The 15,923-nt window shown below is 36.7% G+C and overlaps 2 protein-coding genes across 7 annotated transcripts in view; one reads left to right on the top strand and one right to left on the bottom strand.

Moving 5' to 3' along the window:
• anxa5a (annexin A5a) overlaps positions 1-15,923 on the top strand; it is a 1,189,405-nt gene that overhangs the window by 961,836 nt on the left and 211,646 nt on the right. The window lies entirely within an intron of this gene.
• Positions 1-15,923, bottom strand: part of rapgef2b (Rap guanine nucleotide exchange factor 2b) — a 146,859-nt gene that overhangs the window by 104,817 nt on the left and 26,119 nt on the right. For all 6 annotated transcript variants that reach the window (XM_028458936.1, XM_028458938.1, XM_028458941.1 and 3 more), the window contains exon 2: positions 2,375-2,445. In XM_028458936.1, coding sequence (XP_028314737.1) covers positions 2,375-2,445 — 71 coding nt within the window. The remainder of the gene's footprint in view (positions 1-2,374; positions 2,446-15,923) is intronic.

Raw genomic sequence — 15,923 nt, 5'->3', positions numbered from 1 at the left:
TGCACATCTGCACTAGACACTGGAAAAAATTGGCCCTCAACCCTATGTACTTCAATTTTTTTCCTCAATTGTGTTTCCTGTGAATTTGGTGTTAAATTTAATTTGAAACAGCATTAAAAAATATTGAATTTTCTTTGAGTGAAGCTGTAGGAACCCAGGATTAAATAGATCTGGGGCGTAGTCCGTAGGGACATGGTTTGGAACCGGAGGGTCGCCGGTTCAAGTCCCAGTACGGACTAAAAGAACAGAAGTTGTTCTGGTAGCTGGAGAGGTGCTAGGGCACTTCTCAAGCACTGCCGAGGAACCCTTGAGCAAGGCACCGACCCCAACACTGCTCCCTTCATTGTAAAGCGACTTTGAGTACCCAGAAAAGCGCTATATAAAATTGATGTATAATAATAGATCTGATCATCTGCAATTTCTAAATTTAAAATATAGGCTATAATTAGCCTTTCATAAATTTTAATTTCTTGGGTTAATTTCATTATTTTTTTTTAGTATAATTCTCATTTAAAGATTCATTTTGCACTGTAAACTGTGCACATAGTTTGTTTAAAAGTAGTGTATTATAAACACAAATGTTTTATCCCCCTAACAAGACAAATACTTTTGATTATAATAATAGTAGAGAGTGGATTTAGCACTGAAAAGTATGAGGCTGTGTGTTCAGATCAAATATTTACATGTCTCTATTAAATTAAGTTCATGTGGTATTTTTCACTTCCAACCATTGTCAGACTGACTGGGAATGTTAAAGATGCTGGAGGCAAAAATCTTGTATCAGATAAATAAATAAAGACATTTGCTCCAAGAAAACAATGTCAAAGGTTGAAATTGATGCTCAAAAGTTGGTTTTGATCTCCACTGTAATAATTATTGACATTGTCGGAAAAGTTCCACGTAATGCATTGTGGGATATGAAGTCCCGTAGTAGACAGAAGTGTTTTACTTTATTATTTACGTTATTTCTTTGGTTTCTACCCCAAAAAAACCTCTGCCAAAGCGACTTCTCAACACATTTCTGGTGTTTTGGGGGTTTACACAAAAAGATCAGAATCCAGCTGAAAAATGGATGTCTCGCAGAGTGATGCGATAACAAGGACTCGACACAAAACTCTTCCATCAATGTCAATAGGAGAGCGTTCACAGTGGAGATCAAAACTAGGCTATGGATTTATCTTACAGATAGCAGCTTTAAAAGTTTGTGTACCGTTGTACTGCTGTTGTGGCTCAGCAGCTGATTATTTTATCCTAAAACTTTGATAACAAAGACAAACAGCTTTAAAATCACACCTTGACAGGATTATTCTTAAGTCTCCAGTTAACCCAAAGCAATAACAAGTGATGATCCCAACAAGCATTGAAGCAACCACTAGTTCAGGGGTCTGCAACCTTTACTCTACATGGAGCCATTTTGCCTAATCTCACCTGGATTAAAGTCCTTTCAGAGCCGAAAAAATACCTTCTCAATGAAGACAATACAGTGTATTAAATTCTATACAGTTAAAATGATATAGAATAATGTTTGATTTCATTTCATTTCATTTATATTGATCATGTAAATAGCAACTTGAAAACAGTTTAAAATAAAATAAATTAACATCAAGAAATAACAACAAAACAGTATCTTGCATCTTCAAATTCTTATGCATCCCAGTCTACATGAAGAAAGATAAAGAAGTTTTTTTGTTAGTTAATGTATTTGAAAGGCTACAAACTTGAATTTGATAACACATGATCATGTGGTCAACACAGGCTAATTGCTAATTTATTGCCACACATAAAACATATTTAACTGGCACATTGGTGGTTAAATGAATTTGTCCCCACACAATTAAAAACTTTATTTACTTCCAGAATAGTGTTTTTGTTGGTTTAGTTATCTTACCAGGGATTTAAAACTTAAGGTTAGCCACAGGTGCAAGAAAAGTTGATGGTCTGTAGATGTTGCAGGAGGTGAAGTAGGAAGGTGCTGAGTCATTGCACAACATGACTTATTTTAGGTTAACAAATTGTTATATCATTATTTTATTTGTCATTAATCATGAATAGCATCTGTAAAAAATATATATATATATATAAAATTTAAATGTTTTTTTAAAGCTATAGAGAGCCATTGCAAAAGAGTCAAAGAGCCACATGAGGCTCGAGAGCCACAGCTTGCAGACCCCTGCACTAGTTTGTTCTTGTGATCAAAGAATCGTAAACTTGGTCGTATTTTTCATGTATTATTTTTCAAAGAAAAAAGGTTTAAAAATATTCAGAGTTAAAGGGTGTGATTGCAGTTCATTTTACACCTGAGAACAATGGTGTAAAGCAAACACCAATACAGTAAGCCAGTTAAGTTATGTTGAGAATGTTTGAAGACACTGACCTCAGCTGGTGCTCTCTCAGGTTGGACAGAGCCTCCATCCCATGGAGGTAAGAGTAGACGATCTCCAGGTGCTGCAGAAACAGAGAGAGAAGAAGAAATGTTTCAGGAGAACGCTAAACACGAATAGTGTAAGAAAAAAAGTGATTCAGCGATATTGTCATTGTATATATATATTGTATATTATCACAGTGCGATTAGTGAGTTTAAAACCGATCATATGAAGTCGGGTTGTTTCTTTGTTTTGTTTTTTGGGGTAAGGTGGGTGGGGTTAGGTAACGACCAAATTCCTTAGGTACAACCTGACACAGATCCACGAAAAAATTAAACGGTACCGTGTTTCAGGACCTAGACGCATCTTGTGACTACGATGGAGCGGAAGAGTTGCCTATTTCTATGCAGGACCTGAACATAGCATTGTACGCACAAAAGCGTCATGGTAACCATGCCTGCAAGATGGATTCTTCTGGTGTTCACAAACCAGCCCTTACCCTTAGTAAGCGAACCGAACCGATTCGAACCAATCATGAGCCTAGGGCTGGGCGATATATCGAATATACTCGATATATCGCAGCTTGTAGTCTGTGCGGTGTTGAAAATGACCATACCGTTAAACTCGCGGACTTTTTTTTTTTTTTTTTTTTTTGAAATGTCATCTTAATGACAACATGCACAAAAGGGCACTATTTGTTTTAAAATATTGTGGTGGTATTAAGTACAAAAAGTGCACTTTAATTTTGTGTTTTGAAATGCCATGTGAGTTGCATCCTGCACTAATGTCTTGTTTTGAAATGTCTCTGTGACAATTTTGCACAGAACGTGCACTTTCTGTTGACAATTTTATGTTTGAGCCACTCACTGTTTAATAAATACAGTTATGTCAACTTTGACTTAGTTGTGATATCCCCTTTTTTGCATGAAAGTTTAAAATTGGCATATATTAATGCAGTATGATCAAGAATGTTTTAATGTAGACATATAGAATCATCATACTGGTGTGATTTTGTGCATCAAAGTGTTAATTCAAGGGTAATGCAAAATATCGAGATATATATCGTGTATCGTGACATGGCCTAAAAATATCGCGGTATTTATAAAAGGCCATATCGCCCAGCCCTACATGAGCCAGTGTTGTGGTTTAGGGCGGGATATCAGTGTTTTGTTTTTTTTTTTCTCCGAACACTTGCAGGTGTAAATGTGAGCTAAACCATTTGATTTAGTCCCCTGAACAGCAGCTGTGTCGACTACAAGCTCTAGGACTCTCACTTTTAACTTGCTTGGGCTGAATAAACAAAACAAGCACACACACACACACACGCACACACACTAATGGCAGACACTGCCCCTGCTTTCAGAGCCAGTAGACTGGGGAAGAATTATGGTGCTCAGCCGCTCCGCTCCAACCGACCGACATTTTTACGTTCACTCATAGGTTTTCACCTTTGGGCACAAATCTTTGGTGTAAATGAGACGATAAAACAATGCAATGGGAGCATCTACAGAAAGTTTCATCACGACAATGACATCATTGATCGGATCAGCAAATTAAGGCATTACAGCTGATCACATTGATTGCATGAAATGCAAAATATCGGCCAATCCGATACAGCCGACCAGATCAGTGAAAAGCATAAAAAAAGACATTTACATGTGCTAATGATTACTGAGTGTCAGTGAACCACATACAACTTGTAAATTATTGTTCTAGCAATATATATAAATTGCATTTAGTCTCGAGATATATTGTATTGTGACATGCAAATTGTGAATTGTATCATATCGTCAGATTCATGGCAATGCACAGCCCAAGTAAACAGACCGACGTTCCATCTTTTTTAATAATAAATGACAAGAATAAATTCCCATTTTCTAACACTGTATAATCCATTAAAAAGGTGTGATCAAACGCTTTTGCATAAATGAAGTGAGCAGCACCATTTTCAATTACTCGACAAATCATTCAGTGTTAATTAAATTGAGTAAAAAGCAGAATTACACCTTATATGCAGTCACAGCTACAGCACACAGTATAGGTTATATAGATTTCAGAAGCTACAAATTATACATTTTCAATTATTATTGAATAAAGTTCCCTGAGTGTGTTTTTAAATGAGCAGATTTAGACACTAGTTTGTTCTTATGGCTTCCTGAACAAGATTTCATCATGATGTTGTTAAATACAGAGGAAAAACTTGTGATATTTCAAAATAACCACACCCATTAATCACAAGGAGTAAAAAAAATCAGGATTTCAAAGGAATAGTGACACACTGGTGTGTGTGTAGCTAAGAAGTGAAACAGTTGATAATACAGCATTGAGCACAGGGATCACCACAGACTAATTATAAACTCCTCAATAAATGACTTCATCAAGCGACCCAGTGACAGAGAGAGATTGTTTGGACTGGATCCCAGTCAGGGGTGAAACAAAGTGGCCGTCTCTAGAGCTGGCAGCACACACAGCAACACCTCTGTCTGTCTGTCTGTCTGTGTGTGTGTGTGTGTGTGCGTGTGTGTGTGTAGCACTGGTGGAAGCTACTGGGAGGGGACTGGAGTGGAGGTAGACTGGAGGTAAAAGTTGATGACACAACAGGGGACTTGTATGTTGGACAGCTCATCACTTGTGTACATGTGTCTGAGAATGACAGTTACGACCTTATCAACAACTTCATAAATGTCACGAGGAAAAGACGAACAGACACAGTGGGTCCATGTTTAATTTAATTTGACATGATACAAGTGACCTGCAATGGTGGTTGATTCATTAGTGAGGATGTATCTTTACTACGAACTTGGTTATTATTATTATAAAATAGATTTTGGTCCGATAACTCGTCCCCCAGATTTAGTCCGATTTCTCTGACCAGGGTACCCCAGCGTACGGAATACTAAGGACTCCTGGCCTGGGTCATTCCATGTCATTTCAGAAAATGACCCACGCATTACGGCCTGAAAAAATGTTGAATTTTTTTTTTTTACCAATTGTTACCTGATTATTTAAGGCACACTAATTTTTTTAGTTTGATCAGATGAATACTTTTTGAGATATGGACAATTCAGTGAGGGGCGTATGTATTGATTCTTGCTTGTTCTTGTTTTTTTCTTCCATTTTCAGCTTCCAATATCTCAGCAACTACATCACATAGGAAACTGAACTTTGGTATAGTAATACAGCTCCACCTCTCTCTCAGAATATATAAAACAATCTGCTATACATTCTATCTGGTGGACATTTCAGCCCCTCAAATTTGGAAAAAGTTTGTCAGGGTTTGGGGCGCTAACATGTTTGGACCTTCAGTAAACAACCTGCATATGCCTCAGCTCCCTGTATTTTGATCACCTTTGAGCTATGTACATAAACTGTTCACATCACTAATGATCTCTTCTGCTACTCAGTGGAGGTAGTCGCATTCCTCTTCACTCCCCACTTTCCCTCCCTATCTATCCCTGCTGTTATGTTGGCTATCTGTCTTGTGGATCTAACAGGAGCCTCTCTCTGCAATTATCTAAAAACCGAAATTATAGAATTAGCTCAGCTCGTCTTTCTACTCTATTGGAATTTCTTAACAAGGAGGCGGGCAATGGAAGAGTTCGTTAGTCCTGAGGATGTGGAAGACATCCACCAGACCAGAATGAATTATGATAACAGGACTTCTGCTGATTGGAACTGGTCTTTTCCTGATTTATCACAAATTTGGATTACGATGGAAGCATTATTGGAATCCGCTAGTCATCGATGAAGGGGCCGAGCTCTCGGAACTTTCAGATGGAATCCACCGTGGAACTTTAAGAGGAGTGGGGAGTTTGGGTCAAGAAAAGGCCACATTATTTGGATTACTGGATTGACCAGGGACAAATAGGGCTGGTAGTCAATTGTTATGACTAGCCCGTCTGAAAACAAATATCTTATCATCAGTCCCACTCTCAAACTTGGATGTATGCAGATCTGACACTCCATCCCTGCTCCTCTCCCCCATCGCCACCAAGACTTTCTGTCTTCGGAATCAGACCTTCCAAGGTCATTATACCACCTGACTGTCAGAGTGAAAGCAAAGGTTTTGTTTTGCCTAAAACACCCCCACCCCCTCATCCGAGCCAAGGAAGGTGTCTATGGAGCGCCCAGAGAGGCTGCATGCCCGCTCCTTCCCAGCGGCTGGAATACTCTCCCCCTCTCTGCCCTGCCCCTACCCCCCAACACCTCTCCCCCTGATTCTGATTATTCACACATATGCATTGGTTCTTGGGTGACATACTCTTGATATCTGAAAAAAAAATTATTTTTTAACTATTTTCATTGGCCCGTAACTGCATGTGGGAATGTAAGAAAAACTTTAAATTCTGTTTTCATTTATAATATAAAGATTACTCTTTCTTGAGGTATAAATCAATTTTTCTTAATGCAACTTCTTAATTTTCATTTTGGACCCCATCTTTGGATTATTTCACAACTCGGCGATATTGAAAATCGTTTAGATGAGGTCATTGTAGCTTGCCTGTGTCTTATAATCATTTATTGTTTATTATTTTCTCCCTAGTAACATGAAAAATGTTTGTTTTTTTTTTAAAAAAAAACCCATTGCAACAGAAAAAAAAACATTTTTAGGAGAATATTTTTGATGAACAAATGTATCATGTTCTACATTTTGTATTTTTTGTGTTTAACACAAGTGAAACACTGAACACAGCACCCCCTGCTGCTATTAATGATTAATACAGTTTACTGTACTAATAATACTGACAAAGGAATTAAACTGTCTCCTGGGAGTGAATCAAAAAAATATGTTCTCCAAGAACCCATTTTCTCTAGTTACTGATTTGTTTATATATTTTCAATTCTAAATTCAGTTAATCCACTGTATGTATCTATTTATATTTTACAAGATAAAATACAGTTGTACATTATTTTTACAACTGCAGTAAGAAAAAGCCTGTATTAGAAAAACAAACATGATGTCCCTAAATATTATTTGAAAAATAGTCAAAATGTGTTCAGAAACAGCTGGGTGTGTCCGATGGTGATAATGTAGGAATGTTATGTTCCAAAGTTACACAACTGGGTGTTGGTCCTTGGCTTGAATTCCTTCTTATTCAAACTCAGTTTTATGAAAAACAGAGAGAAAATAAAATTAAAAAAAAGAAGCAAAGTGACCGCGTTCTGAAGATTACATCACACAGCTGTATCCTCACTAACCAACCCCTGCTGCTCAGTGTGTCACTGGTCAGACACACAATGAGCAGCAGAGGCCACAGTTTAACAGGAACATCCTCAGACATCTGCTGCCATCTAAAGGCTAACAGGGGAACAGCAGATATGGTCAACAACCGATCAGTGCAAAAGCCATAAATTGTACGTTTTCTTTAGAATTAAATTAATGTAAATTAATTAGAAAATAGAGAAGAAACAAAATATTTCTGTGCTACGATGGATTCTAATATTTAGACAAAAAAAGGTGCGAAAACAAAGACTGGGAATAAGTTGAAAAAATAATATTAAAATATGAATACATTGAAGAAAAAAAAAGTTGGCCAAATTGGGAAAACAAGATAATTAATTTTTTTTTTAAACTTTCAAACATGTCAATCTCTCAACCGATTGTAGTATAAATTGTTTGTTTTTGAAAATATAAAAGGTCAAAGTGAGTTTTTTTTTCAACCTTGGGGTTGGGACCCCATGTGGAGTTGCCTAAAGTTTAAATGTGTTCACCTGAAATGTCTAGTAATTCATAAAGAATAATATGACTACTGATTTTTTTATTAATATTTTCAAATGAAAACAATCTGTATCCTATAACTTAATTTTGTGAAATATAAATGTAGTTCTAATTTAATTTTACATACAGTAAAAATAAATAATAATTATATTGCAGCACAACTTGTCACTAATCCTGTAGAAAAAAAAATGTGACCAAAAACTAGTTCCAAAGGTTAAAAAATGTCTCCATTAATTATTGATATCAAAATGGGATCACTTTCTAAAAAGGTTGGGAACCACTGTTCTAGGGGTTAAAATGATGCATATCAGTTAATAAACTATGGCTCAAATTCCAAAATTGGTTTCTGTGCAGAATTGGGATGTTTTCCCCATGTTTTCAATTTTCTCACAGATTAAAATAATTATCCAAGATAGGTGCATTAAGCTCCTTTGTCAGGATAACTTGATAAATAATGGTTGCAAGGATACAGAATGTAAGAAAATTCTGAATCCAATTTTAAATTCAGTTTTACTTTTCCAGAAGTATAGGAAATGTCAGATAATGTTTTTGTGTTGGTTTCTTTTTGCCACTAGGTGGCAGTGTTGAAGATCTCGCTCTTTTTTCCCCAATGACATCACACTGAACTTAAAAGCAGCGCCACTGAATTGCAGACTCAAATAGAGAAATATGCAGACCCATCAATTGTGGCTTGAGTTTTTGAATTGTTCAGATTTTGCCTGTATGGAAAGAATGTAAAGGACCCCATGGTTTCCACTTTTCCCCCCGCCGTGCAGATCTCTTCTTACACACAAACAGTCACCACACAGTACTCAGAAATACTGATGCATGGAAGGTTAAAGATGATGAACCGAGGCAGCCGATGCAAACCAAACTTTGAAGAAGGCTTGGGTTTTTTTCAGTTTTTTTTTAATTTTTTTATTACAGGTTAAAAAAAAAGCAATAATTCTTAGCACAAGGTGTTCCAGCAATTACTTTTATCATCTGATGATGCTCACTCACATCCCTGGCTGAAATCAGGATCTACTATAGGCTCCTTGGACAATATGGTGATCGCTGACGCTCGAGCTGCAGTTTGCGAGCCAATGCATCCAGTCAAAACCTCTGGTGTTTTAATCGAGAAAGCAGGAGATTGCAAAGGTGAGAGACATCAGTGTTCAGAGTGTTAAATCGTCAAAAATGAGTGTTTTTAGTATTCAAGCGAGATGTGGCATTCACAGTGTGAGAACTTCAGCTCTTCATTACTGTGTGCCATTATGTACCAACGTGTCGTTGTCACGCTACAACAAAACAGTCAGGAATGGGTACAAACTCCCTGTGTGCAAACCAAACGTGGATTCAGAGTCCAGGCCCAGAGCTACACTCGGACTCGGAGATAGAAACTAAAATGACTTTTGATCAAGATTACTGTATGTGGTCCCTCAAACAGGAGCAAGGGTGAGCAATTTAGTTGATGAGAGCAAAGCTCAATGAAGCCAGGTTAAAAAGCTACAACAAAAGTTTGCCTCTTACAAAAAGTTTCATGGCATTTTGGACATTAACTTAGTTAGCATCTCCTCACCAAGATCCTACTGTATGTACCCAGCCATGAGGGATGTAAGCGTCTGTGTATGTCTGGTGGGAATTTATAAGCACAATTTAAAAATGCAAATGCAAAACACTTTGAACTGCCTTTTTTTGTACAAGTGCATTTTAAATAAAGTATTATTACTGATACTGTATAGTTAAGATTATATTATAATTATATACAGTATACCTATATATAGCGTCAAAAATAAACTGAATAACTAGCTCTAGGTACCAAAAAATATAAGTTTGAGTCAATATATATATATATATATATTTTTTTTTTTAAATTAAATTGTATTTTATTTTTTTGCACAAATTGCAAACATGGTTTGGACTAAATGGAAAAGTACTGCAATGGTTTAAGTCCTACTTGGAGAAGCGAAGTTATTTTGTAAGCATTGGAAACTTGAATCTGACAATGTCCTCTGGGGTTCCTCAGGGCTCTGTTCTTAGACCCCTTATGTTTAGCCTTTATATGCTTCTTTTCGGACAAATTCAAGAGAATAATGTATATTAACTTAATAGTAGTTAACTATATTATTACAAGTGTGCACCCAGAACATTGGCAGCCAATCAACTGACAGTCAGCTAGTTTAGTGTGTATATGTATACATTCTGTTTTTTTTTTTGTTTTTTTTAAATAGTTTTGCATATTTGTAAATATATATTGTTTTTATACTTTTTTTGTGCAATTTCCTTTCTTGCAATATGTTTTTTCCCTCTTCTATCTGTACTGTGTGTAGTCCCTTCTGCTGCTGAAACTCTGCAATTTCTCCTTTGTGGGACAAATAAAGGACATCTTGTCTCATCTTATCTTTTAACACAAAGTGCGGTAGGTAGGGATGTAAGGATTCACTCAACTCCCGATTCAATTCACGATACTAGGTTCACGATACAATTCTCTCACAATTTATTTTACAAAATGGGACTGTAGGCAAATGATGACTGAAAAATATTCCTTTTTTTGGGGGGAAAAAAACTAGAAAATACTGTACTATTTTTCGTTTATTTTTCATTGTCAAAAGAATCCCTTGATAAACTATTCAAAACAATGCAATTTAACTAAAAATAAATCTTGAATGAAATAAATAAAAGAATAATACAAATTAAGAAGTAGCCTATAAATTTAAATTCTGGTTCTATAGTAAACAATGCAAAAGTGCATAATAGTTCTTTTTCTTTTTAAAAGTGCAACTGAAAATGTATTTTGTGCCTTAACAATTGGACTTTAAAAAAAACCAGTCTGCACTGTATTTGTTTGGACCAGCAGAGGGCTCTGGTAACCCAGTGGTCGATAGGGATGCAGCTATTCTGTGCAGTGAAGAAGAGATGCTATGCTAGCAGACAGAGCTAATAGAAAAACGTGACTTTTACAGATATTTACGTAAAATTATAGATATTCTTTCGGTGCTAAAGGGGAAAGGAATCATTTATGAACATGTTTAAGAGTAGAAGGCGGTCAGAAAGAAAGTAGCAGATTTTGCCCGCCGCCTCAGCATTTGGACAAGAGAAGGATAAATATATAGCGCCCTCTGCTGTTTAAAAAAAGTACTGAGATTATGTTTTCAGAAAATCGATATGAACCGTGATACCTATGAATCGATTTTTAACTGCCTTATGATTAATTGTTACATCCCTAGCGGTAGGCCTAATAACATCAGCATCTTGCTTGCCCGGAAGTAAGCAAATGCACACTCAAGCAAGCGGAAGTAGAGAAACCGGAAGTAGTGTCGTGCACACAGTGAATCTAACTTTGCAGAGACAGGAAGGAAACGGTGGCGGGAAGTGGAAAACGGGACGTGCTGATGAAAGCTGCATCCAGCCAAAATCCAACTCTTTGTGTTCAAGTGAATAAAAGCAAAGCTTGGTCTTTTGAAACGGGGGTTATATGAGGGGGGGGGGGGGGGCTGGCTACATCACATCAGTAACACCCACTCACGCCCTCCCTTTTCCCCTTCCTATTTAACTAACCCTTTTAGGAATACAGGTGGGCCCCAAGGACAGGAAGAAGCTGTTCCTGATAAAAAATAAAAATAAAAACAACATCAGGGGGTAAAAAGAACAAATGTTTTACTCATTTTGGCAACCCTTTATTAATTATTATAATGATAAGTATATTTGGACGAACCTCCTAATACGTAGTTTGACCTAGTTATTTATTTTGTACTTAAGGCTTCAAGTGTGTGCAGGATTTTTGCTTTATCTTTTTTTCCATTTTTGTTTTGTTTTCTTTTCTGTTTACATTCATTGTATACATGTAAGTGATTTGTATAAAACTGTTGGAAAAAGGTAATAAAATAATAAGTAAAAAAAACATCAGGGACATTTTAAACTGTTTGTTATAGTCACAACATTCCTCACATACCAGTGACATAAAGCCGATATTGCATTACATGCAGCAGAGCTGTAACCCTGCAGCGATGGCAGGAGCGAGTTAGGCAAGACAGGAGCGTTTATTTCCTCCTGTGCTAAAATTCAAACAAAGCCCAGCCTGCCTGGTCTTTGTTTGAAGCCTTGAAACCCACACACACAACTACACAAACCCAAAGAGACATTCCACAGCTTCCGACCCTTGTTGTGCAGAGGGTGAAGCGTCGGGCCTGCTGCCAGCTTGTTGAGTGGCAGTGTTCAATGAGCAAAGGCAGGTCAAGGAAGCCGTGATGTTTTCCCTGCATTGTGTCGAAAGCTTGGCAGAAAGTACAAAAGGCCACAGTTGCGGCAAAAAAAAACAAATCGGCGAGGAAGAAGTTGACTGCAGAAAGCTGAGAAAAAGGTTTGTTGGATTGATTTTGACTGATTTCCTCATGTAAAAAGAGTCGAAAGAAGGAATGTTTAATATGCAGCGACAATAATAACCTGATCATGGCACCAAGAAATATAGGTTTGAATCAGTGGTTCTCTAATAAAAGTGTTTGTGGGTGTAATCAATTAAAAACACATTGGGGCTAGAGTTTTGGAATAGAACAAACCTGGATGTTTAAGTATCTCCATTGTATTAGGAGCAGCAAATTGACAGTGTTGGTATTCAGTATCAATGATGGATGAATTTACACTAGGATTTATGATATAGAAATTCCTTTATCTATTAAACCCCAAAGAATTTTTTTAAATAATTTTATTTCAGTCAGACAAAGTAAGATTATAAATCAAGTTTTATCCTTTTTTATTTCATTATTATTTTTTAAGATATTAAAGCATAATTTCACACAACCAAGATGGATAATATTTATAAGAACACCAATATTCTATTAATAATCTTCTTAATTACAAAAATAATTTACGCTTTTTTTTGTAAATGTATTTAATTTATTAAAATTATTCATCAGTGGAAATGTAAAAGTGCAACATGTGAGGAAGCTGAGAGATTCAATGCAACCTGATCCTCCTCATCATATAACCAAATCTTTACCATTGTAAAATAACTAATGTAATACATTCACATGTAAGTAAATATACAGTGAAAATATGTCTGTCCCTGTGACAGAGGACATCCTACAAAGACATTACAGTATTGACTGCGTATGTGTATGTTTTGTGTAATTTGGCATCTGAGGGTCAATCCTAATCAGGTTTAGAGAATGTATTTGCTATTTTAACCGCTTAAACTGAACCGACTGTTTGCCAGAAAGGATTTCACCGTGTCAATCCCTCCGATCTTTTAATCATTTTTGTCTGTGGCTGCAAACAGATACAGCAGACCTCTGCATTTATCTTCCCCCCCCCATCAAAGAAAAGGACAGAATCACATGACAGAACAAAGAGACTGCAGGAGCCACGAACAAAGGCGAGTGTGAAAGACGGTCTTTGATGGTGCGGCTTTTGATCAAAATAGAAAACTGCATGTTATGGTTTCATTAACAGCTGTTATGACAAACATTTTTTTTAAATGTGAATTCATCAGTATAAATCCTAGTTGACGAACAGCTGGGAGCTGCCACCAGCATGATTTTATATTACCTATAAATGACTGATTACACTCTATAAAGCCATAAAACAGGCAGACGCTGTCTGACCTCCGGGAGGCACGAGCGCAGTGATGAATTATTATATCTACGCTGATACTGCTGACAACTGCCGTTCTTCATGAAAAATGAAGAACGACATACTCCGTACTATTAGCGCTAGCCAATTAGGACCAAAATCCATATCTCGATATTTTTTCTCAAAATGGTGATAAACAATATAAATCTCGATACTTTTAAATATATCAAAAAGACAATTCAGGGTTAAATTAGCTGATGAAAAATGCCACACAGACACATTTATTAACAAACAGCTGCACAATATGTGACACTTTTTGCTTTTTCAATCCTCTAAGGGACAGCACGTGTGAGTGAGTTCTGTAGTGTGGATTGTTTAGGGGAAGGTCTGGGTTAGGACGAACTCAGTAATCCATCTAACTGTGATTTTAATGCTGTTCTGAGAAGCAGCAGAAGCAGTGACTTCATCTATATCAATATATTTTTATTTTATATTTTAATTATCTCGCTAAATATCTCTGTTGATTCTCCACCTCTGAAAGTTCTGTAAGCGTTTTAAAGAGATCCTCACACCATCACTTATACTGCATCTAAAAGCACTCTGAAACAAACTTTGTTTTTTATTGATTTACTATTATAACCCATTGGTTAGTAATACATGGCTGAGTTTTTCCTATTGTTCTCTTTTCTAATATCTCTTGCTTAAGCATTTTCAAACATGATTGCACACTAAAAAAACAAGTAATAGAAGTCTGTATCATAATGTATCAAACTGACAGACAAAACATGGATATTGGCCAATTCTCAAGACAGCAATCTCGGTATCGGATTGGAAGTGAAAAAGTATTGGGACATCCTGAAGGAAGGGCAACTTTTTTTTTATGCTTGTTTTTCTTATTCTGGCTGCTTGTTTTTTAGTCTGGCTGCTTGTTACACCATCCCCGTTTAAGATGCTTACAACCTTGATCCCCGTCAGTCAGGGAGGGAACGACCGCTTTAACCACAGCACCTTGCACCACGCAGATTTGTTGTCCATTTCAGAAAATAGCTGCTAATAGCACAAATTATTCCCCCTACGACTTGGGCGTGACCACGACCTAGTTTTAATACAATTGATCATTTGTGACTGAAGTGGTCGAGCCTTTTCACTTTGTATCCCTTCTGTGTCTGGTCTAGAAAACTCAGCTCATTAGAGCCCAGGCAATGACAAAAGAATCTGCACAAAAATGTAATCTGCAAAAATCTATTTTAGGGCGTTTGAAATCCAAAAATAGTCTATTGTAATTCAGAAATGGATTGAATCATTCCACAAATTTTCTTCCACGAGTCACATCCGCAGATTTACCCGAGTGATGACTTTTTCCGGATTTGCTTTACTGAGCCGACGGCCACTCATTCACATCAGCATCGGTATTCCTGGATCATGTTACCGTGACAGCACAGAGGCACATCTTGTGTGTCAAGTCGGGGTGAGGCTTGCATTCCTCGGATGATGCTGGCTGACACATATACACACACACACACACACACACACACACACATGCACACAAGGTAAAAAGAGGCCACTTCAGATGTGCCTCCAACTCCCTGCCACTCAATAACCTATAGATGGTACTATATGGCATACCAAGAGGAAGGAAGGAGCATGTGGGTCACCTATCAAAGCCACGACTGTGAGAACCACCTGGGACTGCACCAGTTCTATAGACACTGGGGCTGCGGCTAACCAGTCATTATTGATCAATAAGGCAATAAAAAGATTGATTGGGTGATTGCAGGAAGATATGAAAAAAACCTCATTTATTAGTGCACTTCATAAGAAAAAATTGATTTAACGGGGAAAGAGATGCAATAAGATATATCATAATTAATGGCATTGTGATAACTTGTGGATACATCTCAATTTGTTTTTTTTAGTAAAGACAAACCCTGAAGTTATCTTTACAAAAACAATTAAAAAAAAAGTCATATTTTCTTTGATTATTTATTTATTTGACTGCTTGAAGGATTACATCAAAAGAACTTAACGAATTTTGACAAGATTTTAACTTAATGAAGACCTTTTGCGATGGAAGATTCTATTTAATTTCTGAGATAATTCAGACCAATTTCATGAATCTGTATGAGTATTAAAAAAAATAAAAGTCCCCATCTCTCATTATTAGGGAAATTTAAATTAATATCTTGGTTTGTAATTGACCAATCTTTAGAAAAATTGACTTGAGTTGTGTTGGTTTCTTGGGGTCCAAATAACTATATAGTTATTAATGGGGACAGACATTTCTTCAAGCC

This window comes from Gouania willdenowi, chromosome 10, assembly GCF_900634775.1.
Source record: "Gouania willdenowi chromosome 10, fGouWil2.1, whole genome shotgun sequence".
NCBI classification, from domain to species: domain Eukaryota; kingdom Metazoa; phylum Chordata; class Actinopteri; order Blenniiformes; family Gobiesocidae; genus Gouania; species Gouania willdenowi.
Note: the sequence above shows the minus strand (reverse complement) of the source record. Positions and strands in the feature narration are given on the sequence as shown.